At 41.2% G+C, this 25,593-nt stretch overlaps 1 protein-coding gene across 2 annotated transcripts in view; it reads right to left on the reverse strand.

Moving 5' to 3' along the window:
* Positions 1–6,323: 6,323 nt before the first annotated feature.
* Positions 6,324–25,593, reverse strand: part of nxph1 (neurexophilin 1) — a 34,529-nt gene continuing 15,259 nt past the window's right edge. Inside the window, exons 2-3 of one of the 2 annotated variants that reach the window (XR_009061925.1) lie at positions 8,993–16,825; positions 6,325–6,906 (exon numbers count right to left, since the gene is read on the reverse strand). Coding sequence is in view for 1 of the 2 variants with exons in the window: in XM_057828488.1 (XP_057684471.1) it covers positions 16,070–16,825 (756 nt within the window). In the remaining variant the exon portion in view is untranslated. Of the gene's footprint in view, positions 16,826–25,593 lie in introns of both variants that reach the window. The other variant, XM_057828488.1, reaches the window with a different exon arrangement.

Raw genomic sequence — 25,593 nt, forward strand, 5'->3', positions numbered from 1 at the left:
TCCGTGTTGTGTGATGACACGTGAACACCAAGCAGCTATCGCTATTGGCCTGCTCCAGACCAATGAGAACAGGCCAATAGCCACTCCTGACCAATGACAAGGCCGCTTGGCGGCGCCGACATAGCGACGGTCGGGAAATATTTCAAAATAGAAATCCCGTCAATTAAAATCAATGGCTGCATGCAAGATTTGCGGCCTGAAAGTTTCGAGATGTGGAGTTAAATCGACCAGTTCCAATACCTCGAACATGATAAAACATTTGAAGACGAAGCGTGAACAAACACAACGAGTTTGAGCCTGCAAGAGCAGGACTGCTATGGAAGGGCGCTGGACCGGTGCAACAATCTCTGGTCAGTTCACTACGTCAACTTTACTTTGTCTTTTACTTAAAGAAATACTGCAGTAATTTGGGAACTGTTTCCAAAGTAGGGTTGCCACCTTTCAGAAATTGAAATAAGGGACCCCCCCCCCCCCCCTCCCGAAAAAAGGAGGCTAATAGAGAGACGGGATGCTGTGGTCAATTATTATTACTCATAATTGTTAGCGTCCGCAAATGCGGAAACAAGGTTGGACCTCGAAGCGGACAACAAGCGGGGGATACGTACAAGGGTTTAATGATTGCAAACAAAAAAATAACACGCCATCGCGGGATAGTAGAAATAACAAAAGGAGTCCGTGACAGCAGGTCGACGGAGCTCAATACTACAAACTCGAAGGTTAACTAAGACGATAGGCAGCGAGCCAAAAAGTCAAAATAAAAACACTCAAATACCTGCACAGGGTAGAGGTTACAAACGAGTGCAGCACACTAACAGAAAAAACCCAATGCAGGGGCGTAACAAGCAAATGTAGCGAGACTATAGTGCGAGATGTCAAATGGCAATCAGCAAAGCAAATATCTCGGCAGCCTTCTCTGAGCTCACCCGTGCTTAAATGCTGCGTTGATGAGCCTGCATTGGATTTAGGTGTGACGTCAGGAACGCCCCCACTAACAGCCCAGCAACAAAACACAATCTAACCAGCAGCAGAATGTGACAATAATTTCATGAAAGTTGTACTGTTTGGCCTTTGAGAGGTTTAAAAAAGTTTACTCAGTTCATTCAGAGTTTATTATTATGAACTTATTTTTACTTTCTTACTGTTGGGATAGTATTATACTTTGTACAAATCCTTTTCCTATTTTGCAAAGGTAAGCAACAGCCTGACAAAGCCTTGATAGCAATGATTTCACATCCAATTATGTAGCTCTTTGGGGGAGAAAAACAAACAAACAAACAAAAAAAATATATATATAAACGGGGTGGTATCGGTATGGTATCGGTATCGGCCGATACTGCACAGCCAGGTATCGGTATCGGGGCCAAAAATGGTATCGGTGCAACACTATTATGGAGCCAAAGTTCAGCGGTTGGCACCAGCACGCTGTCATCACAATAATATCCGCCGTTGCTGTTTGCCCAACAGTGCGTGTGCTGTGCTGAACAGTCAGAGACCAGGAAATTGATTGATTAGCGATTTTGACGAAAACACTTCACAGTAACAGTATGTGGTTGAAGGTTTTGATTCTTTTAAAAAGAGAAATTGGTCTCTTCAGGAAACAGAGGTGAGCCAACTGTTGTACAATCGCTAGAACGGTTTGTGAGATTGAGATGAAATATGCTGGTCATAAAACTGCTTTTGACAGAGCAATGAATCCGGGATTCCAATTTTGATTAGAATCAAATTGTATTTGTAATGTTGTTTGGATTTCCTCTTTTGACCCGTATCGGTGTAATATTGTTGTCATGACTACCTCAGAGTTTGCATAATCATTCCTGTCACAGCCGGCAAGAAGAATTTCCACCGCAGTCATCATTATAATTGTGTGGCGTTTTCTTCTTCGGGCTGTCACCTGTAATTAATGTCAGACAGAAAGTCAAGTCTGGCCGACACCGACTTTAACATTTATAATGGGCTGTCGGATGTTAACTTTTCGCCATCATTTATGCCCCTTTCTATGGAGAGACGGGAAAGGGCGGAAAAGGAAATTGCTACTTTTTATTTTTTATTTTTATATTTTTATTACTCATGACAATTTTTTTTAATGTCATTAAAAAAAAATCTTTTACTTTGAACCCGTTGTCCCCACCCCCAAAAAGTCCTTCAGTAATTATTTTAAATTAATTGTATGTTTTTGTTATTGCCCATCCAAAAATTGGTGCAGGCTAATTCTACAACTGGATGCCAAATGAGGGACGCCAACTATTGTCGCGCGGGCCGCTCGTGTGAGACCCCTGCGCGATACGAATGTAATAAAAACATTTTCAGAAAAAAAAGTTATAATTTGTGCATGAAATGTTTCATTGTTGTTGATTGAAATGAAAATAATACAATGGTTTGAACCTTTTCTATATGAAGCACTACATCTCCCATGATGTTTATCGGCAAAACGGCAACGATTCCTCAAAAATGTGTCTCCCGCTGGACGTCGGGATCTCTGAACTGCGAGGTGTCGTCGTAACCGCTGGATTTTATTTTAAAATGACATTTAAAAGGTGTCATGTTATGTCGAGATATATCAAACATATACAGCAGAGGTTGGTAATAAGGCATTAGATTTACTCTGTTACATTTACTTGAGTAACCTTATGAGAAAAATGTAGGTAGTTTTACTAAGCCATACTTTTTACTTTTACTTGAGTAGATTTGTGAAGAAGAAGAAACGCTACTCTTGCTTACTCTTATTCTACATATTAGAGTTGACTTTGTTTATTATGAGATGATGCCAGCAGTGGCTCGATCAGTTTCACCAATGAGCCGTCGCAATAATCCATTATACCATTCAGACTCAAGCTTGCCGTTCTATCACACCGGCCTGTTCAGTCACGTGGTGTCTTTAAAGAGCGGTAAAAAATGAAGTATTTGACATCGAGCGCTGCCGTCAACATGACTCGAGAGCACTGATTTTAACCTCCCTCCCAGTATTTATTTGGCACCGATTGACCACGGAAAATCAGAAATGTGATCCTTTTAATTTCATAATAGGAAATATGTTTTCTCCACTAGAGGGCACTCATGCTCTTTGGACGAATGATGCTTTATTTCTGTAAATTGATTTTCTCTTAGCAGAATTGAATGTTTTTTTCATTGGCTTAATGTGTTTATGTAATAGGGTATAGTGCAGTATAATAATGGCAGTTCATATAGATCATTTTATGCTGAGAAAAAAAAATACCATTGTTTAAATAAAAGACTTTTCCCAATGTTACTCATTCCTCGAGCACAATTTTTGGATGACTACTTTTACTTGAGTCTGATGATTCTGAAGTACTCTTACTTGAGTCCAATTTTTGGCTGCACTACCCACCTCTGATATACAGTTTATATTTGAAGTTGATGATGCAGCTTACTGTTTGTTCATCCGTACGATTAAATGAAGGCACACATTGGAATGGGTCAGTCAATTTTTATGCTTTTGATTTTCAACCTTTTAATATGAACACTGAAATGCTTAAGCCTGCATGTCAAGTTTAAGCATGTATGTAATTACTCCTGGCTTTATTGAAAAGCCTATTGTATGTGTGAGTGTCTTTCTGTCCAAGATGCGCGAGGCAAAATGTCTTCAATTCCCCCTCCAATAGTGTAACTGCTGCGGAGCGGAGCATTTTAACAGCATTGTGGCGCAATCTGTCTAAACAATGAGTAAGCCGATTTGTCAACAAAGGAACAGAATGTAATTCCAAATGAGAATTTGGACTATTCATCCCCTCTTCACAGGCTGCGTCGCATAATCATTCCAAAATATTGGTGGATGACGTGATCATATATCATGTTTTGGGTTGTTGGGTTTTTTTCTTTCATCATTGACCTGTGCCGCTTTAAGTTCAATCACATCGCAAGGATTAAAGGCAGTTATTAAATTCAAATCCACTCATGTTTGCCAGAGGATGAGATCAAACTTGAATTGAAAGTTTGAGGCTTAGCGGTTCCATTTTGTTCTCCATGGGATTTCCTGATCCTTCAAATAAAGCCCTCCACCTGCCACGAAACAGAAATTCATATCAACATTTTATTCAACGAGGGACCCAAAAAGTCCATAACGCCGTTTCCTATGATGGCTGCTTTCATCTTATTTTTGCGTGCTGCATTCAAAATTCATTTTGTCGTTTTTGAGCTAAAGGATCCCCGTTTTCATTTTTGTTTAGAAAGCTGTTCCCAACATATTTTCTTGTTTTACAAAAAAAACACCCAGTAAACGATGAAATATAAAACAGAAAACTGTCATTCTGATGCACTTCTCCAAGTGCACGCACGCAAGCGTGCTCACTTAAATACATCACTCTCTTTTTGGAAGATGAGACAAAAATTCAGAATTGGGTCACTTGGGCCTCCCGTCTGAACGTAGTCTTAAATCGGTGGGCTTTGTATATTTATTTATTTAATGGGCAGTTTCCACGTCAAGGCGCTTGCTTTTGTCTTTGTTGGAATAAAAAAAGGAATACGACTTTGACGTTTTCTGCCAACTTCAGCCGCCACGTTGCCAGCGGCGACAACAACCCGTGTTGCCAGCTCGTGTAAAATTTCTCGCCCAACTTGAATCCATCGCTTAGCCATCCGAAGTTGTGGAAAGCCAAGGTTTAGCGTCTCCCATTTGAATATGTTTGAGTTAGTTTCGCGGACACGAATAGTTTTGCATTTTAATGAATAGTTTTAGTTGACGAAAAATTTTTTTCAATTTTAGTTTTCGTCATTTCGTTCGTTTTCGTTTACGATAATATCCTTGGAAAAATGTCACGACGAGCAGAAATTCGAACTCCCCGGACAACGTGGTCGCGAGGCGTCCGAGACGCCGGATCGGCAGTCTGCGGAGACGTCACGATACCCCGCTTCAAAAATGTCGGAAAGTCTCTCGTCTTTCGTCCCGTTTCTGACGATTTGGTACAGCGTGTATGATCAAAATCACTGCTGAAATATTGCTATAAAATGTGACCAACCCCAACAAGGATGGCGAGAATGTTTCAGGTGATTACAGAGAGTAAATATGGGCAAGTAAAACTGTCTTGGCACTTTTGTCTGAGGGGGGCACATTGCCAATGAAGTTAGCCCGCCGAAAAATGAACACACAAAAGTGATCAATTGTGAGCCAGCTAAAGGCATCTGATTTCCCGGCTCGGGCGGCTTAATCTGCTTTAAGACGACGGCTGATCCAAACAGCTGAGCCGGAGGATTCGATAGCAGGTGCTGCTGTACAGTCCCTGAACAGGCACCGGCATTCTTCTCATCCCCATCTCCCTGGGATTGAAAAACAAGTCGTTCAACTTTATAGGATGCTAGGCTATTAGGAAATCAATTGGAAGAAGTGCCGAGGTGTCAGGCGAGGATCTTGTGCTCCGGCTGTCGTGTTTTCTATGTCGGTAGATTTACAAAGGTCTAGGGTTGCGCCCTAACTAAGGCCTTGTTCAGACTGGCATCTTGATTGAAACCGGATGGCTTTTCTGTAGTCTGAACATTTACAAAGCACGGTGTTGAACTATATTTCCATTTATTCACAATAATCATATGTGGGAGCAGCCACTTTGCTTTTCTTCCAATATTCACACAGGCCCTTTTTCCTCTTACCAGTGTATGTCATCTGATCAGGGCCTGGGGGTTGCACATTCCAAGCAAGTCTTTGGGGGAAGTAAGAAAAAGGGTAGGAGCTGAAAGGCGGGACAAACTCTCTGCGTCCCGGTACCGGACTGTGATGTCTTTTCTGTTTGTCTGTCTTTAAGTGTAAATTCTTTGATATTTTTTACTCCTGAATTCTGTGTCATCATCTCCTGTTCCTTATAACAGGGGTTCCCAACCTATTCCACTAAGGCACACTGTGGGTGCAGGATTTCATTCTTACCAAACAAGATGACAACACTTTTTCCCCAATCTGGTGTTTTACAAGTGCAATCAGTTGATTGCAGTCAGGTGTGGCTTGTTTTAGCAGAAGCCTCATTGGTTCAACTGTCTCTGCTGGATCGGCTGGAACAAAAACCAGGACCCACAGTGTGCCTTGAGGACTGGGTTGAAAACCCCTGCCTTATAAGAATAAAACAACCTGTAACAAGGAATAATCGACTCTTTTCCTTCAACGGGAATCGGACGGATTGAAAGCACATATTACACTCCTCAGTCTGAACAGCTCAGATGGGCTTTCACTGTCCGAGACGCCGGTCTCTATGTTGGATAACGCCTTGGTTGCGATGTACAGTATGTTATTCAGATGCAAGTTTAGGTAGGGTAAGAAAAAAGGCACTTAAATATGATGTTTTTGATCTTATCCTGAAAAAATGGAATTCATATTTTTTGTTGAGTGCTGTAGATGATAGCGTGATTTCTAAATCCTCATCTATAATGAATTATGCAGAGGCCCATTGATGATCATGAAAAGCAATCATTTAATTTTCCTGAGCAAAAAGTACACGGTGAATTTGTTTTGAAAAGAACAGTAAATGAACAAACCTGATGCATGAATGATGAATATTACAGAGCAACATATCAGTCTGACAGTAAAATGTACTATAGTTTTATTCATTTTATTCATATCCAACTTTTCCTCCGATAAAGACAAATATTAGGAATACATACATTTTACAGGGTGGCCTTAAAAACACTCCCTGATTTCAAACGGCGATATCGTCTTATTTACAAACACTGCACTCTGTCACTGTCATTCAGCTTGTGTCCTCGTGTGTGAGTGGTCATTGTGATTTCCCCTGTTGTGGCCTGCTCCTTATGTCTTGACCAGTGTTGGGAGTAACGCCGTTATAAATAACGCCGTTACGTAACAGCGTTATTTTTTCAGTAACGGGGTAATCTAACTCATTACTTTTTCCGCCGTTACCGTTACTGACGGTCAAAAGCGGTGCGTTACTTACTCTGAATAAATTGAAGAAACTACCAGCCGTGTCGAGTCGACTCTCTGCTCTGTTGATTTGTCATCCAAGACTTGGGGTGCGTTCAGGTTCGAGAATCGCGCACGTACTTTTGACTCCAAGCTGTTTGTCCCTGCTCATTCAATTAGACAATGCTTTCCAAAGTTTGATAACGTTTCTCTGTTTGCTACACCTGATGCTAGCCTCGTTCCCATCTCCCACTGTCAGCCAGCAATAATTCTGCTTCCATCTTGAGGACGGCAGACGCTTTGAAGGTGACGTGAATTGTCCAGAAACGAGCCTACCTAAATGCAGCCCCTCGAGAGATGCGATGGAAGTGATTGGGATTGGCTGAGGGTTAGAGTCATGTGTCGTGGTAAGCCAATCAAAGCCGGTGATTTCACAAGCAAACCGGAACAGCGGGTGCGGCAAACACACACACGCAAAACAGATGCACAGGGTCGGGATGGCAGACCATTCAGAAGAAAAATGGTCCTTTAAGAGGTGGAGATATAGACACTATTTCAAGTTTGTCGAGATTAAAGGAAAGAACCTGCATGTAATGTGTAATTTATCTCCCGGGGCAAAGCGTTTGTCGACATCTGTGGTAAGCAATTCAAATCTGCTGAAGCACCTAACAAGTTAACTACCTGTCTGTTCTTCTCTATTCCACTGACTCGAATACTGCTCAGAAAATTCTTTGACATACAACAAGTTGTTTTTAAAGTAACAGAAATAGTTACTTTAGCTGGTAACTAGTTACTTTTACTATAGAGTAATTCAGTTACTAACTCAGTTACTTTTTGGAAGAAGTAGTGAGTAATGTAACTAATTACTTTTTTAAAGTAACATGCCCAACACTGGTCTTGACCAATCCGCTGCCTCTTGTATCAACCACTCGGGTCTCATTGTCTTGTTACCCCAGGGGTCGCGTTAACCGAATATTTTCCGTCGTTGACCGTTTTTTTAAAACGGTGACGGAAAAAACTGAAGTCCATCCGTCATTTTGACAGGTTGCAATTCACACCCCAGACCACAGGATGGCGAGTGAGCATATTTATAAGCTATTGTCTCTCTTGATGCATGACGTCGCTGGCCTTTCTCGGAAAAATGTCCGAACTAGCATTCAGGTGTAGCAAACACGGAAACGTTTGGAAGCTTTGGAGAGCATTGTCTAAGGCTGCGTTCATTCTACAGGTCTTAATGCACGAATCCAATTTTTTCGTGTTTTTCCGACTCCAGTCAGGCATTAACTTGACGGTCTGAACGGGACAAGTCGCATAGAAGTGGACCATTTCAAATCCGATCTGGGTCATTTTTTTATGTGGTTCAAATCTGATCTGGGCCACATTTTTCCAGACTGTCTGTACCGTCCAGTGTCCGAAATCCGATTTCAGTTGTGCGTTATTAGCGCCTAGCTTGCAGTGAACACGGCTTTTGGGGAAGGGCTGGGCTTGACAAACAGTCATAAAAAAATTAAAATGGGTTGAGGATAAGCATGAGAATGATCGGTTTTCTCTCTCTCCTCTATGTGAGCTATATTTCAACATTTCCTACACGGCCGAGAGTCGGGAGAGGGGTCTGGCTGCAGCCCGTCTTGGAGAGTCGGGGCAAACTGCCCGTATGTGTGTGTGACATGCACGGACAGTGCGTGCATGCTATCGATCCATATAAACTGTGAATATAAGCCTAAACGGGGATTATTTATGTCTGTTATTTGTGTCCTCCTTTTGAAAAGCAAAATATGATAGCCCTGGAATGACGGATGACTTGTCATTTGTTTTGATGCTTCTGCGCACCGGCGCGTGTCGGACTGCGAATTAGAGCGCATGCGTAATACTTGAATGGTCTCAATGGACAAAGGCAGTCTGAACGGGCACGCCAAAAAAACGGATATGACCAAAAAAAAATCGGATTTGTGCATTAAGACCTGTAGTATGAACGTAGCCTAATTGAATGAGCAGGGACAAACAGCTTGGAGTCAGAAGTACGTGTGCTATTCTCAAACCTGAACGCACCCCGAGTCTTGGATGACAAATCAACAGAGCAGAGAGTAGACACAACATGGCTGGTAGTTTCTTCAATTTATTCAGAGTTGAGTAAGTAACGCACCACTTTTGACCAACACTGCTATTGAATATGTCATTATTATCATTTTTAAAATTTAAGTGACGGGTAAAAATAGATTATGACCGGATTTTTATGACCCTGTCAGTCAAAATGACAGACAACGAAAAAGTCTAGCGCAACCTCTGCACCGCATGTCTGTATTTAAGTTCCCCATGTACTGTCTGTTCTCGTTGGGTCATTGTCAATCCAAGTCTCTATCCCAAGGTCTATTCATACCTCCAAGCCCTTGAATTTATTTTCCCAAAGTAAGTTTGATTCCTGTTTTTGTTGTTCTCCTTGAGTTTGGTTGTACTTTGCTTTTTGGACTTTTGTTTATCGTTTAAACCATTTGGAGTTCACCTCCACCTTGCTTCGCCTCTCCGTTTCCCTGCTTTTTGGTCCACGTCCTCACACACTCCTCCGGTGTCAGTGACACTGGGGAGCACAATTTGTACCTTGTGTTATGTCCGACAGCTGATTTCAAATCGGTTTTTGGTGTGAGGAATCCAAAACTGGTCCAGTTTTTTTTTTTTTTTTTAAACAAATTAAAAACAAACTCATTAATGTGCTTATTACACATATAAATCAGAAATGAATATGACATAAACAAGCATGGCAGCAATGATGATTTAACACGAACAATTTTCTTACTGTAATTATAATTTTGTGCAAGTATTAATCGTGAGTACATAAGGTGTGGAGAAAAAAACTTGATGTGCTAGGAAAAAAATGTCAGTATCAGTATACCGATTTTAGTTTAAATTGGCATGAAGATCAAACAGATCCAAATACTGTCATTTATTTTAAATGATCCTGTTTAAGGTTTCAGTTTCAAGGAAGATGAGGTACCTAAACTCCTAACAACACATTCACAAACAGGAGAAGTCTCTGGCCAAAGGCAGAACAACTCAAACTCTCGTACGGCACAGCCAACCATGGGTTTGTTTGGTGCTCGTGACGTGCAGTGTGAACCGTCTTAGCTATACTGCTGGCTAAAAGTATTGGCACCCCTGCAATTCTGGCAGATAATGCTCAATTTCTCCCAGAAAACGATTGAAGTTACAAATGCTTTGGTAGTAATATCTTCATTGATTTTGCTTGCAATAAAAAAACACCAACATCATTATCATTTTATGCAAAACTCCAAAAACGGGCCGGACAAAAGTATTGGCATACTTGGCAGCACAACCTTTAGACAAAATAACTGCCAACAACCATCAATGAGTTTCTTACAATGCTCTGCTGGAATTTTAGACCATTCTTCTTTGGCCAAATGCTCCAGGTCTCTGAGATTGGAAGATCTCTCCAAAGGTGCTCTATGGGATTCAGGTCCGGCCACTATACAAGTCTCCAGTGCTTGCTCTCAAACCATTTTCTAGAGCTTTTTGAAGTGCGTTTTGGGTCATTGTCCTGCTAGAAAAACCATGACCTCCAAGGGAGACCCAGCTTTTTACTTTACGGTATGCTCCAAAATTTGTAGGTAGTCTCCAGACTTCATAATGCCATGCACACAGTCAAGCAGTCCAGTGCTAGAGGCAACAAAGCAACCCCAAAACATCAGGGAACCTTCGCCATGTTTGACTGTTCATTTCTTTGAAGGCCTCGTTTTTCCCCTCCTGAAAACTCTATGTTTATGTCTTTTGCCAAAAAGCTCTACGTTTGTCTCATCTGACCAGAGAACATTCTTCCAAAACGTTTTTGGCTTTCTCAAGTACTGTAAGTTTTGGCAAACTCCAGCCTGGCTTTTATATGTCTCTGGGTCAAAAGTGGGGTCTTCCTGGGTATTCTACCATAGAGTCCCTTTTCATTCAGACGCCAACGGATAGTACGGCTTGATACTGTTGTACCCTCAGACTGCGGGACAGTTTGAACTTGTTTGGCTGTTATTTGAGGTTCTTTATCCATCGTCCGCACCATCTTTCGTTCAAATCTCTCGTCAATTTTTCTTTTCTGTCCACATGTAGGGAGGTTAGCCAGCGTGCCATGGGCTTTACACTTATTAATGACACTGCGCACGGTAGACACAGGAACATACAGGTCTTTGGAGATGGACTTGTAGCCTTGAGATTGCCAATGCTTCCTCACAATTTTGCTTCTCAAGTCCTCAGAGTTTTTTGGTCTTCTTTTCTCCATGCTCAATGTGGTACACACAAGGACATAGGACAGAGGTTGAGTCAACTTTAATCCATTTTAACTGGCTACAAGGGTGATTTAGTGATTGCCATACCCGGTTGGGTGCCACAGGCAAGTAACAGGTGCTGTTAATGACACAAATTAGAGAAGCATCACATGATTTTTCAAAGGGTGCCAATACTTTTGTCTGGCCCATTTTTGGAGTTTTGTGTAAAATGATAGTGATTTAATTTTTTTCCCATTCTCTTTTGTGTTTTTTCATTGCAAATAAAATAATTGAAGATATTAGTGCCAAACATTTGTCATTGCAATCATTTTCTGGGAGAAATTGAGCATTATCTGACAGAATTGCAGGGGTGCCAATACTTCTGGCCAGCAGTGTAAAAAGGGTGAGGTGGGTCAGCCCACTTACAGTTGTGGTCAAAAGTTTACATACACTTGTGAAGAACATAATGTCATGGCTCTCTTGAGTTTCCAGTTATTTCTACAACTCTGATTTTTCTCCAATAGAGTGATTGGAACAGATACTTCTTTGTCACAAAAAACATTCATGAAGTTTGGTTCTTTTATGACTTTATTATGGGTTAACAAAAAAAGTGATCAAATCTGCTGGGTCAAAAATATACATACATGGATCTGAAAAAGCGAATCATTGACTTGAACAAGTCAGGAAAGTCACTTGGAGCCTTTTCAAAACAGCTGCAGGTCCCAAGAGCAACAGTGCAAACAATTGTTTGCACTGTTGCAAACTGTTTGCAGTTTGTAAGTAGAAACCCCATGAGAGCCATGACATTATGTTCTTCACAAGTGTATGTAAACTTTTGACCACAACTGTATGCTGCCTTTATGTGGTATCATAAACATGTTAAATACTACTTGTCGAGTGGAAAAATCAAGACATAGACTAACTTACAAAAATGTGTGCGCAGGAAAGGGCAGCATTAACGTGTCACCAAAATATCAATTCTTCCCAGTAGGAGAGATTTTTTTTTTTTTTTTGAGTTGACATTGTTCTCTGGTGGCTGGTGTTAGTAATGCGAAAAAAAAACGAAGCGCAGCAACGAATAATTGTCCTCCGCGTTTACGGCGGCACCATTGTGACGTAAACAACAATAGCGACTCGTGTCGAAATAGTTTTTCATCTAAAAATTATTTCAAAACTTGTATATTACCGTATTGGCCCGAATATAAGACGGCCCTGATTAAAAGACGACCCCCTCTTTTTCAAGACTCAAGTTTGAAAAAAAAACTACTTTTTGAACACCAAATTAATTTTTATACAGAAAAATAATTACAGTACCTCTGAAACAAATGATTATAACAATACAGTTGAGAGAAAAAGCATGTTATTTTGCCTCATTCAAATCTTAATATCTGAACATTTAAATATGTCAACTAAAGTGTGATCACATTCTTAAATTAAATGGCTTCCGGTTTTTGAAATGTAAATAAACCAATCTATTGTGATAAAACAACACAATTGCAATAACTGCATTAACCATCAAAGTGAAGTCTAACTGTAGTCTTGAAACAAATTGCAATAAAATAATGCAAACTGGTTAAACTGGAGAGTAGCTGAGATCTGTCATGACAGAACATCGCTTCAATGATATCTGGCGCCATCTAACGTCGTGAATGGGTATAACGTCTAGACCGCGAATATAAGACGACCACCGCTTTTTCAGTCTTATTTCAATGCAAAAAACACCTTCTTATATTCGGGGCAATACGTGTATATATGAGCTAACATTGAAATAAAGCATACAGAACTGACATGTCAAGTTCCCTTTAATAATCTGTCCATTCCCTCTACCTCTTATCCTTATGAGGGTTGTGTGCTGGTGATTTTCCAAGGCAGAAATGTTAATCAAACACACATTAATTTTTTAATCGGTGAATCCTTAAAAGGCACAACATCAATTTAATCTATTGTTATTAGCAGTGATGTTAATAACGGCATTAGATTATAACGGCGTTATTTTTTTCAGTTGTGAGTAATCTAATTAATTACTTTTCTCATCTTGGCAACGCTGTTACCGTTACTGAGGATGTAAAGGCGTGCGTTACGACGTTGGTTGAATGACACGGGAAAAGTCTGCGAGAGACACGGACTCACGGAGACGAGAGAGCACAGCGGGGAGTGGGGAGGAGGGAAGGGAGTTGTGACGGCGTTGCAAACGCGATGCTAGGTGGCTCCAATAATACCTGACTGTAGCCTACAAACTCCACCCACATGATAGATATCACATGTATAGAGAACTAGATGCCAAATGACAGACACGGCGGCATTAGTAGGGTTGCCACCTTTCAGAAATAAGAAATACGGGACGCCCCCCTCGCGCCCAAAGCTGTACAGGCAGAGAAAAAAACTCCTAAAATGCATAGAAATGCATCTATTCATTTATATTCCTTATTAGTTCAATGCGTAACGCAACATTTAATTCCCAATTTCGGATCGTTTCTTATTTTAAGGGACAGGTGGCAACCCTAGGCGTTAGTAAATAGCCGCCATCTTAAAGCAGTAGACTTCTCAGGAAGGCTCTGTTGTAGAGAACCTTCCTAGCGAACCTAAGTAACTTTGTATCTAAAATACTCTTAAATCGGCAACATTTTGAGTTGAATCTATCTTTAAATGATGAAACAGGTTTAAAACGTTCACATGTCGAAAGTAGACAGAAGGGAACTAATGCAATAAAGGGAGCAATTGTAACAACTTTAACAGTTTATTCACAACATTAAATGACTTCCAAACATAGCAAAGGTTACTATGTTTTTGGTTTTTTTTTTTTTGGAATGGAAAAAACAAACAAACATGAAAGGTAATGCCAGTTACATTGCCAAGTAACTAATTACTCTTACATTCAAGTAACTGAGTTACTAACTCAATTACTTTTTGGGAGAAGTCATTTGTAACTGTAATGAATTACTTTTTTTAAAGTAAGATTAACACCACTGGTTATTAGGGGTGGACCAATACGGGATTTTTTTTAAAGGCTGATGCCGATAAAGATTTCTAGCAAAAATAAATTCAGCCGTTTGCAATGTTTTAAGCTGATTTTGCGTGCTGATATTTGAGGCCAATACGCTTTGTTTTTAAGAAGTTTGATTATGAAAGGTAATTGAAGCACTCGTTATATACAGTAAATGTCTATATTAGTGGTTCAATTTTTCCCTTTTGTAATACTGGCCACTAGTTGGAGCAAAACCAGAATTAACAAAGATCATCCCCCAAATGTTCTGATAGATTGACTTCATTTGCCAATCTATCGGCCCGGTATGTTAGCCGACTATCATATCGGTCGACCTTTATGAGAAAGATCAGCACCCAAACAGCTGACCTAAGGTCTTCTATATATTGTCCCGTCTTGAAAAACATCCATATGTCATTGGGACTTTAATTATTATTTCTTAATAGCATCAATATTTGTAGTAGTGTAGTGCATGAAAAGGAGTTCAATCTGGGAGTGTTTCTTCAGACACCCCGTAGTGTATTTTGTCCATACAGGCTCTGTACAGGATTGCTGTTTCGGGTAAATTCACATCTAGGGCAGCAATATCATTTTCTTTGATAGAAGAACCAAGAACAAGCATCAACTGGATGGACTAGTAGACTAAGCAAGAAAGGAGTTACACCGACAGTCATGGGGTGCATATACAGAAGCAGCAGGAGAAGAAACTATTTACAATTAGAACGTAGATATAGAATTAAATACATTACATTTCTATAATATACTCTATGTATATTATGTAGCGACGAATGAGTTTCATCTCCCCAAAACTATCAGATGATTAGATTCCAGTCAGGTAATCTGGTATGCGGTCAGCTAATGCTGCGTTCATAATCATCTGTTTGGACTATTTGCATTCTAAAGACAGTGAAAGCTGAGGCATGGTTGTCTTCCAGAGTCACGTTAATGCTAAATCAGGGTTACCCATACAACTGGGGGCACATGTGCTCACACTAATTTTAAGTTTGCAGTTTTCAAGCCGTTAGCAAGATTCCCCTCACTTGACTTTTCCATCCCCCCCTATTCTTTCCAGACACACACTGTACTACGACCACGCTATACGTTCGTCACAGCTGCTACTTCTCGATGGCGTTTAACCCAACATGTAACTCTAGGAAATGTTTTCGGAACGGAGATTCCATCGAAACCTCTGCTGCATCTACGGAAAGATTCACAACTTTCTCAACGGTCTCTAATGAGCTGCTTTCGACGTGATGAGATCAGCCCAGTTTTAGACTCGAAATAAAAGGTGTGTGGAAAAAATGGCTGCATTTTCAGTTAACAACAAACTACGATGCCGCTGAATACTAAAGAACAGAAAGCGGTCAAATCGCGCTTTCTTTTTTGGCCGAAAGAAGAGAATCGACTGTATCTTTTCATGAGGTACACATAAAATCATAGAACACAAACGAAAAACATTTTGTGCCGTTGTCACGGTCAGCTCACTCTTGAAAGAAAATATTATTCTTAGAATATTGTGAGGGCGGGTCTTCAAAAATCGGTCGAAATGCTGCCAAATGACTGTCCAACGTGGCTTGGTCGCTATGAAAATGGCTGGCAGTGAATAAATGAACTACAAACTTTACCTTTAACCATACAACGGAATTTTTTTTTTTTTTAAATGGGGATTTGATCATAAGAGTGTTGCAGGAATGAACAAACACATTGACGTAATAATCTAATTTGACAAGATTCTAAAAACATTGTATATTGGACCTCAGTGGTTTGTTCACAAACGACCATCTTATTCTGTTTTCTAATCAGTCAGTTAACCAATTGATAAATCCATCCGCCAATACATCAAATAATCCTCATTCAATAAAACAGGCTCAGTATTGTTAGCTTTTGACATATTTAGCCCGTCACAGTAAAGTTCATTTCTTGCCAGAAGTTAGAAACTCAACACACATTTCTCTTGCATTTGAAAATACAGTATCAGCCAGATGGGAAATAAGGAGTGTCACTATGGTAGTTGTAGTCCGGACAAACTTTCTGCACCAATTTGTAGTCAGTGCTATAGAAGGAAATGAAGATGCAGATGACTTTAAAAGGTTTGGAGCAAAGCCAGGAAACGTGACTCTGCGTTTGTTCCTGGTAACACGTCTTGGACGGGTCGAAATTGCAAAGTGTGTTTTTGGCACCCTTCTCCACCTTCTCGTACTCGATACGGCAATTGAAGGACTTGGAGTCTTTGGCGTCGATGACCGACTGCTGCGCCATGACGTCGAACTCCACGATCTTCGTCGGAGGGACCAAACTGACCGATACGTTGCCCTGGCCCGTAGAGTTGTGGCGAAAATAGACGCTGAACGTGCCGTTGCCGTGATCGACGATCTTGCCGGTGATCAGCAGGTTGAGTTTGACCGTCTTTATATTGGAGTGGAAGTCCCCCCAGCCGAACATCTTTTTAAACTTCCCGGTTTTGACCATGGGCCGCCTTTTAGCCCGAGGCCGTGACTCCTGTAGCTCCGTGGAGTTCCTCAACCATTCCCACAGATCTTGCTCCGAATAGGGCTCCGGGGTATCGTAACGAAGATCCAGCGCCGTGTTGTTCTCCTTGACGTGCAGAGTCTGTAACAACAGCCTACTTATGGACATGTCCTTACTGCTTTCTGTCCGTACATGTTTGAGAGAAGATTTGGGGCTTCCGGATTTGACGACCTCTGAATGTGTGGAGTGCACGCTTGAAATCTGTTTCAGGAAAAAAGATGAGATACAAAAAGAAAAGTTATTCACATCGCGCAGATTTTTTTCATCGTAATAATGTGTTGTTGTCTTTCTGACTATTTCTCTCTGGTGACGCAAAAGTTGGATGTGATGGGGTTTAGAATTCATCATTTTTCATTTATTCGTGCAAATGGGCTTTCCTCACTTTACAAATCCCCCGCATCTAGAGCTCTCTCCAGGCACAGCTGCTACATGTGCTAAGATGTGATCAGTCCATGTACAAAGGCTGCAGCCTTGTACATGAATTTATAACCCAGCGTACGTACTGGCACAGAATTGACACTGATGTTATTTCAAATGCTTTCATTACAAGTATCATTTAACAACACTGGTTTTTAGTATAGCTTGGAACCACTTAGGCCAGAGGTGTCCAAACCTTTTGCAAAGGGGGCCAGACTTGGTCTGGTAAAAATGTGGCGGGCCGACCTTGGCTGACGTCTTTTACGAAGAAGAATATATTTAAGCAAATTTTAGCAACCCACTCTGTGTGTCACATTTGCTTTATTTATTTATTTTTTTAATTAATGATTTCAACAATCTAGCAAACTAGCCTTTGTGGCACGCTCTTTCGACCCTCGAGCTCTTGCAAAATACTACTGCTGTGAAATTTAACTAGCTTCAATTTCTCACTGCGTATCTTCCCTTTAATCTTGTCGTACATGTCCGCGTGTCTTGTTTGGTAATATCGCCTCACATTGAACTTTTTAAAAACAGCGACTGTCTCTTTGCAAATGAGGCAGACACAGTTGTTGCGTATTTTAGTTAAGAAATATTCCAATATCCACTTATCCTTGAAGCGTTGGCCGTTGCAGTCAACTTTTTTGTTGTTGTTGTTGATTGTCGCCATTATAGAAAATTGGAAGTAAAGGGTCACCCGGGGTAATGTTGCTTAGAGTGCTGCTGCCTTTTAGTGGGTAAATGAGGAGCAGCATTTAGTGTGTAAACTACTTCATACGCTGGTAGCAGTACTGCTGACCAATTTATTAAGTGTGTGCAAGCCAGACATGAATGATTTTATGACAGAGGCTGGGGGCCGGATGAAATTTGACCACGGGCCGCATTTGGCCCCCGGGCTGGACTTTGGACATGCCTGACTTAGGCAATTTGCATGTAAAATGCCATTCGTTGTACCAAAAAAATCATCATACGAAAGCCGCTCTGGAATTTTTCCTTTCTGCTGTACCTGCCCCCTCCTTAATACATTTCTGTGGTATCAAATCAGGACTTAAAATCAAGTGACTCGTGTGCTCCGGACACCTCTAGTTTTTGACCGGCGGCGTTCCGCAACCGGTGAACTCCCGGGTTAAGTGCCAGAAAAAGACAAGCTGAAGACCTCATCCAAAACAGTCGCGGCTGGTGTAATAGGGTGAAGGAGGTCATCACGAGTGAAGCCAAGCGGTCACGTCATCAGATGGAAATGAAAGCATTTAGTTAACATTTCTTGATCGTCAGTCTGTAGTGGTACGCTCCAAAGCCACTTTTCAGTGGAGAAAGAAAATCAAATGGAATTTGTGGAGAGGAAAAAGCTCTCTCCATGATATCCACCGCTGTTCTGATCAGCTGCTCTGAGCTGTCCCCTGAGCTGTTTAAATAGGAAATAAATAATGGCAAACAATGCCAAAGCCTCCTCGCAGCCCTTTTGTGAGTTCATTCACTCCCACTTTGGTCCCACTCAACTAATCTTCAGTGTCACACTTAATGAGATTTTTCCAAAAAGAGAGAGAAGAAAAAAAGCAAAATGGGCCAAATCCCTCATCAAGCACACACATTACCTTCACCGTTTCTAGCATCAAGCTAAATGCTTTTAAGCAAACCAGCCTGCGTCTCATTCTGCTTTTATGAATGCAAAATTAAGGATTACTACTTACATTCATCGCATTCAATAATTCACTGCAAAACTATAAAGCTATTCTAGTTGTTCTATTATTTGCCTTCCTTACGAGAAAACAATTTCTTTATCTTTTCCATTTCCGGAAAATCATTCAACGTCACAGAATCCGCTACATGGGCTCGCTCTTTGCTGAATGATGAACAAAAAAAAATCAACTGTTAATTATGGTGTGTCTATAATGGCTGTTTTATTTCATACGATTACTCTTTTGGTGATTCAGATCTTACAATCTCAAGTCGACGGAGAGAAGAGAACATTTCCCTTTTAATATTCCGTGAGCATCAAAAGATGTTTATCTTTATTTTCCGTACTCAGCAGCTTGACCGACTGTTGATGTGCCTCTCTGTTGCCTTCAAGCTTCAATTTGGAATTTCTTCAGCTTCTGAAAGAGAATGAGTTCCTTCTAGAAAGCTGCGGCTTCTTCTTCATTTATTTTCCGTACTGCTCGTCTTCACTGCTGTTTGGTCTCATATTAGCTGGAGCCTACAACGGAGTGAGAGGCCAGACACGTGCTAAAATGCTTGCCGGCCAACTGCAGGAGTGGTAAGAGTAGTGCTACTTCTGAATAGCATTACTCGAGTAAACGTCAAAGTAGTCATCCAAAAAATGGACTCGAGTACAAGTAAAAAAGTGCTCTGTGAAAAAAATACTCAAGTCATGAGTTACTTGTATTATTTACAATGTGTTTTTTTTTTCCTCAGCACACCATCTATATGAACTGATATTATTATATTGTACTGTACTGTCTATTACATGACCGTATTAGGCCAAAGAAATACACCAAAATTCCGACTAGAAAAATGACACATCATCCATCCAATGAGCACGAGCGCGCTCTAGTGGAGAAAACGTATTTCCTACTGTGAAATGAAAACCATCATCTGTGGTCTATTGATGCCAAAGAAAAACTGGGAGAAATAAAGTCATGTCATGCCACAGGATTGAAGAGGCCGGCGTAATCGCGTTTAAACTTGAAGCTAACGCTAACGAACAGCTGCACGCTACCATAGCACCCTGTCTCTCTCACTCTTTTCTGACGTAATTGCTGCATGAATTCCGATTTGGAAGACTTGGCAGTTCAGACCGCCACCACATTCTGGAAAATGTGGCCCAGATCGGATTTAAACCACATACGAAAGTTACCCAGATCAGATTCGTGCATTAAGACCTGTGGTATGAACCTAGCCTCGTGCTAGAGTAGCGCTTCTTCTTCACAAATCCACTCAAGTAAGAAGCGCAGTGTGGTAAAACTATTCCCATCCATCCATCCATCCTTCCATCCATCCATCCATCCATCCATCCATCCATCCATCCATCCATCCATCCATCCATCCAGCCAGCCAGCCAGCCAGCCAGCCAGCCAGCCAGCCAGCCAGCCAGCCAGCCAGCCAGCCAGCCAGCCAGCCAGCCAGCCAGCCAGCCATCCATCCATCCATCCATCCATCCATCCAGCCAGCCAGCCAGCCAGCCAGCCAGCCAGCCAGCCAGCCATCCATCCACCCACCCCTCCCTCCCTTCATCCATCCATCCCTCCCTTGCTCTGGGGTCGGGTCGCAGGGACAGCGGCTTTATCAGGGAAGCCCAGACTTTCCTCTCCCTAGCCACTTCAACCAACTTCTAGAAGTCCAACTTTCTCCAAAAGTTACCCAAGTATGTGCAACACGTTACTATCCACTTCTGCATAATTATTCATGATTGTTTATTGAAAAGAAAATAATAACATTGTTTTAAGAAGAACCCATGGTGCTCATCAGTGAAACGGCGCTGATTCCACCACAATGCTTCCCTCACTGTTTCCTTATATATTTCTGGTTCTTATATGAAAAGAGATGAATATCTTGAACGGGAGGTTGTCATTTGGGCTGTTTTTTATTGAAACTGGGCGGGATGTCTTTCCCATCTGGCAAGCCAGTTTCAAATGCTGCTGGTTAGTTTCAGTGAAATAATCAGTTTGATAAATATGGATCATCTGTCAGACCGATGTCGTTAGAATTCAGAGGCATTATTTCATTCTAGGCTAAGGTGTTCCCCACCTCTCAGTCACAGTCAGAAGTGGCCAAGTTTGATGGATGCGTGCAATTTTGATGGACCTCGGCAAACGGCTATCAGAGCGGGCTCAGAAAAGTTATTTCTGGGTTAGGTTTTGCCAGTCAGAGTGGTCCTGGGACAAAATAGCATTTGGCGATATATTGCGACATAAAACGGCACGATACGCATTGCCTTTGAAAAAAATAGTTGGCTAGATAAACTTTCTGCCTCATGATTTGAGCAATATAGCCTAAAATTATTGGAGTCAAATTGCTTTAGTGACCCGGCAACTTTACCAACGAGCTAGCTTTTTAACGACACGTTAGACATTGTGATTTCAATATAAACCTATATAGATATTGTACTATATCATTCAGAATTGAACTATTCCCCTCCCCCCCCCCCCTTCTGAGGGGTCAAGAACGTTTTTGAAACCGAGAGCTACTTTTTTAGCGCTCATTATTGTGAAGGGCTACCAGATACACAATTGTGAAATAACGTATTACAAATGATCTGTCGTCCTATGTAGTTACTGATAAATAATGTCATTTGTGACTGGAGTATTCCCACAGTGAAGGCTTTTCCAATTAAATTGACACCGGCTGCTTCTTATTCACAGCATGTGGCACCGCCGCACATTGCTGTGTGTGGGCAGGTATTATTCATTCCAATGAAGTCAATGGAGTGTTCACCCGCATCTCAGAGCAGCCTCCGGGCGGGAGGGCAGAAGCAGCCCCGGCACACAACGCTAATGTGGATTCCGGATACGCTCGGTCGTCAATGAACAGCAGCTAGCTGGAGATTATCCCTTATCTGGCTGACTGGAGCCCCTGAGAGAGGGGGGAACGATGAGGGATGCGGGATAAGTCTTAACACACGCTGCTCATTTTTAACACCGTAAGTCAGGTACTCTTAGGATCCTCTAGTCCGACTGCTAATGGGAAAATCAAAGGTTGCGCTGTCTGTCTGAAGCCTGAGGGTAAGAGCTGTTAAGTGATGGCCACGCTCCAGATTTTTTGATACCTTGTCTGTCTTTCTCCCTCCGCCTCATCAAAGCAGAGCAGTCGATAAATGTGAAGCGTTACTTTTACTCCGGGCCGAAAAGAGCCTTTAATTTCATATCAGATCTTGACTGCCTCTGAACCGACTCGGTGGCCACTTGATGCCACGTTGTCAGGATTTAATAGAAAACAGACCTGGGTCTGTACTCGGCTCGCAGAAGTTGGACTACGATGAATTAGTGCACATCGAAAATGGGGATTCCTCGGGTTACAATGTCCTCAACCTACAACGTCAGCACAGGGACTCGAGGACCCCCTGTGTGCATGTAGGTACACGTATATACACGTACAATCGTACCTACGGAAGCTTCAGTGCACGACAAAATTCATTTTGTAAAATGTTTATCGAAGCTTTTTCGCTTTGTATTACGGAAAATTATTCAGCATGCGAAAGATAAGACGTATCGTAATAGATGATTCCTGCTCGCAATCGTGTAATTACAGTGATATGAAAAAGTATCTGAACCTTTTGGAATTTCTCGCATTTTTGCATAAAATCACCATCAAATGTGATCTGATCTTTGTCAAAATCACACATATAAAAAATTTTTAAAAACTGTCTGCTTTAACTAAAACCACCCAAACATTAAAAGGTTTTCATATTTTAATGAGGATAGCATGCAAACAATGACAGAAGGGGGAAAAAAATAAGTAAGTGAACCCTCTGCCAAAGGAGACTTAAAGAGCAATTGAAACCAATTTTTACCAAACAATTTAAGTCAGGTGTGTGCCCAATCACTGAGGAGTGGTTTAAAGCTGCCCTGCCCACTATAAAACACACCCCTGGTAAGAATTGTGTTGATGAGAAGTATTGTCTGATGTGCATCATGGCTCGGTCAAAAGAGCTGTCTAAAGACCTGTGATCAATGATTGCTGATTTGATTAAAGCTGAGAAAGGATACAAAACCATCTCTAAACGTCTGGATGTTCATCAATTGACAGTCAGAGAAGTTGTCTACAAATGGAGAGAGTTTGGCACTGTTGTTTCTCTCCCAAGGAGTGGCCGTCCACCAAAGATGACTCCAAAAGTTCAGCGCAGAATACTCAGAGGAGTCAAAAAGAACCCTATATGTCTCCTAAAGACTTACAGAAATCACTGGCTCAGTCCAATATCTCTCTGCACACATCAACTATATGCAAAACTATGGCCAAGAACAGTGTTCATGGGAGGACTCCACGGAGGAAGCCACTACTATCTAAAAAAAACATTGTTGCTCGTCCACTGTTCAAAAAAAGGCACTTGGACACACCACAAACGTTTTGGCAAAATATTTTGTGGACTAATGAAACCAAAGTAGAATTGTTTGGGTGTAGCACACAACATCATGTGTGGAGGAAAAATGGAACAGCTCACAAACATCGACACCTCATCCCCATCGTGAAGCATGGTGGAGGAAGCATCATGATTTGGAGCTGTTTTGCTTCTTCAGGGCCTGGGCAATTTGCAATCATTATCAAACCAGAGGCCGTCTGCCAGACAGTTGAAGATAAAACGAGGATGGATGCTGCAACAACACAATGATCCAAAACACAGAAGTAAATCAACTTCAGAATGGTTTCAGAAGAACAAAATACACATTCTGAAGGGGACAAGTCAAAGTCCAGACTTGAACCGCATGGAGATGCTGTGGCCTGACCTAAAACAGCGATTCATGCCAGACATCTGACTGAACTACAGCAGTTTTGTAGAAAAGAATGGGCCAAGATTAGTCCTGATCGATGTGCCACTGATCTGCAGCTACAGGAAGAGTCTGGTTGAAGTAATAACTGCCAAACGGAGGGCTAAAAATATTATATGTGATGGTTCACTTTTCCCCCTTTTGTCATTGTTTGCATACTATCCGCATTAAAATATGAAAACCTATAAATGTTTGGGAGGTTTTAGTTCAAGCAGAGTTTTTTTTTCATCAGTGTAATTTTGACAAAGATCAGATCACATTTGATGGTGATTTTATGCAGACATGTGAGAAATTCCAAAAGAATCAGATACATTTTCATTTTCGTAAAGAAAGGAAACATACGCCGTGCGTGAACTCTACTGTACCGTACGTAAGTCAACATTTTGCTATCAAAATTGCAGCCAGGTCAAGTGTCCTCTTTTTTAAAACAGGGTCACTCTTCGATACAAAAGTATGCATTGACCAGCATTTCTGTGGAAGGTTTTCGACAACGTGCCTAAACATGTTTCATGTGCCGAAATGGTCACATTTGAATGATTCCACCCTTCACTTTCAGGGCACGGAAATCACTTTCCTCCGGTGAAGCAGCTTACTGCGCTCCGAGTAGCTAATCTTTGAAATAATGACTGTGAGGTCTGACAGATCAGCCTGAGCTGTAGGTCTAACACATGAAAAAATCCATCAAAGTGACAGGATAAATTAAGGGTGAGACACTTCACTACCAGTAAGGAAGTACTCCTATCAGCAGTAATTGTTTTGATAAATGTACGAGCCGGATGAAAGATGAGGCTACGGACACCTAAATGGCACTTGAGGAAGTCTTACATAGGGGGTAAGTTTGTTAAAAGCACTTCAGGTAATAGAATTTCTCGGCATCTGCGCTATGCCCAACTGTTGTCTGTAGATGAATCGTCTTAATATATCACCTTCATTTCCATAATGATGCTCTTTAATAAATGAATTCCATCTGATTGTTTCAATCAATACATCTCTAGAGAAAGATAGAAAGACTGCTTGTCTCAAATGTTTAATTGCATTAAGGTTTGAACTTCCCATCTTTAAGTGTGGCCCAAACACTGGGGTTGTCTAGTATTATCATAATGAGTCATTCATCTGCTTCTTTGAAAGATATATATATATATATACATATGAAACGACGTGCTAGGTAGCATTCATTTCAATGAAGAAAAGAATAGTGAACTGATGAGCTCTTTTTGTACATACAATCTACTGTGTATTGTAGATGCATTAGGTTAAAAAGAGTTTTTCATTATCTTCTGAGTGAGTGTGCGTCATAGAACGTGATAACTAAGTGAGAAATAGTGAGAAGGGCCATATGAAAAAGAGAGAAGGAAAAATCGGAAGATTGCTCACGTCGCGCATGATTGACAGCTGTCACACATCAAAGTGTTTCTTGTGACTATTTGTCAGGCCTTCCCCGGAGACGACAAACTGAATAGTTATTATGGAAATCAATATGGCTGCCGCAAGCCCTATCATGTCCTCAGAAAGGGAAACGGACTGAGATTGCTCAATTTATTTCTTATTAAATATACTCTAATATATCGATTGGTGAACAATGAAACGCTATCTGCTTGCCGTGTACATTTCATCAAACACTGCACATTTTTAATCTACAGTATATCACAAAAGTGAGTACACCCCTCGCATTTCTACAGATATGCAAGTATATCTTTTCATGGGACAACACTGACAAAATGACACTTTGACACAATGAAAAGTAGTCTGTGTGCAGCTTATATAATAGAGTTAATGAATTTCCCCCTCAAAATCTAAACCCCTGGCAACAAAAGTGAGTACACCCCTTAGAAATCACATCCCTAAATGTCCAAACTGAGTACTGCTTGTCATTTTCCCACCAAAATGCTATGTGACTCGTTAGTGTTACTAGGTCCAGGTGTGCGTAGGGAGCAGGTGTGTTCTAATTTGTAGTGCAGCTCTCACACTCTCTCATACTGGTCACTAAAAGTTCCAACATGGCACCACATGGCAAAGAACTCTCTGAGGATCTTAAAAGACGTATTGTTGCGCTACATGAAGATGGCCAAGGCT

Source organism: Corythoichthys intestinalis, chromosome 22, assembly GCF_030265065.1.
Source record: "Corythoichthys intestinalis isolate RoL2023-P3 chromosome 22, ASM3026506v1, whole genome shotgun sequence".
Classification (NCBI taxonomy): Eukaryota; Metazoa; Chordata; class Actinopteri; order Syngnathiformes; family Syngnathidae; genus Corythoichthys; species Corythoichthys intestinalis.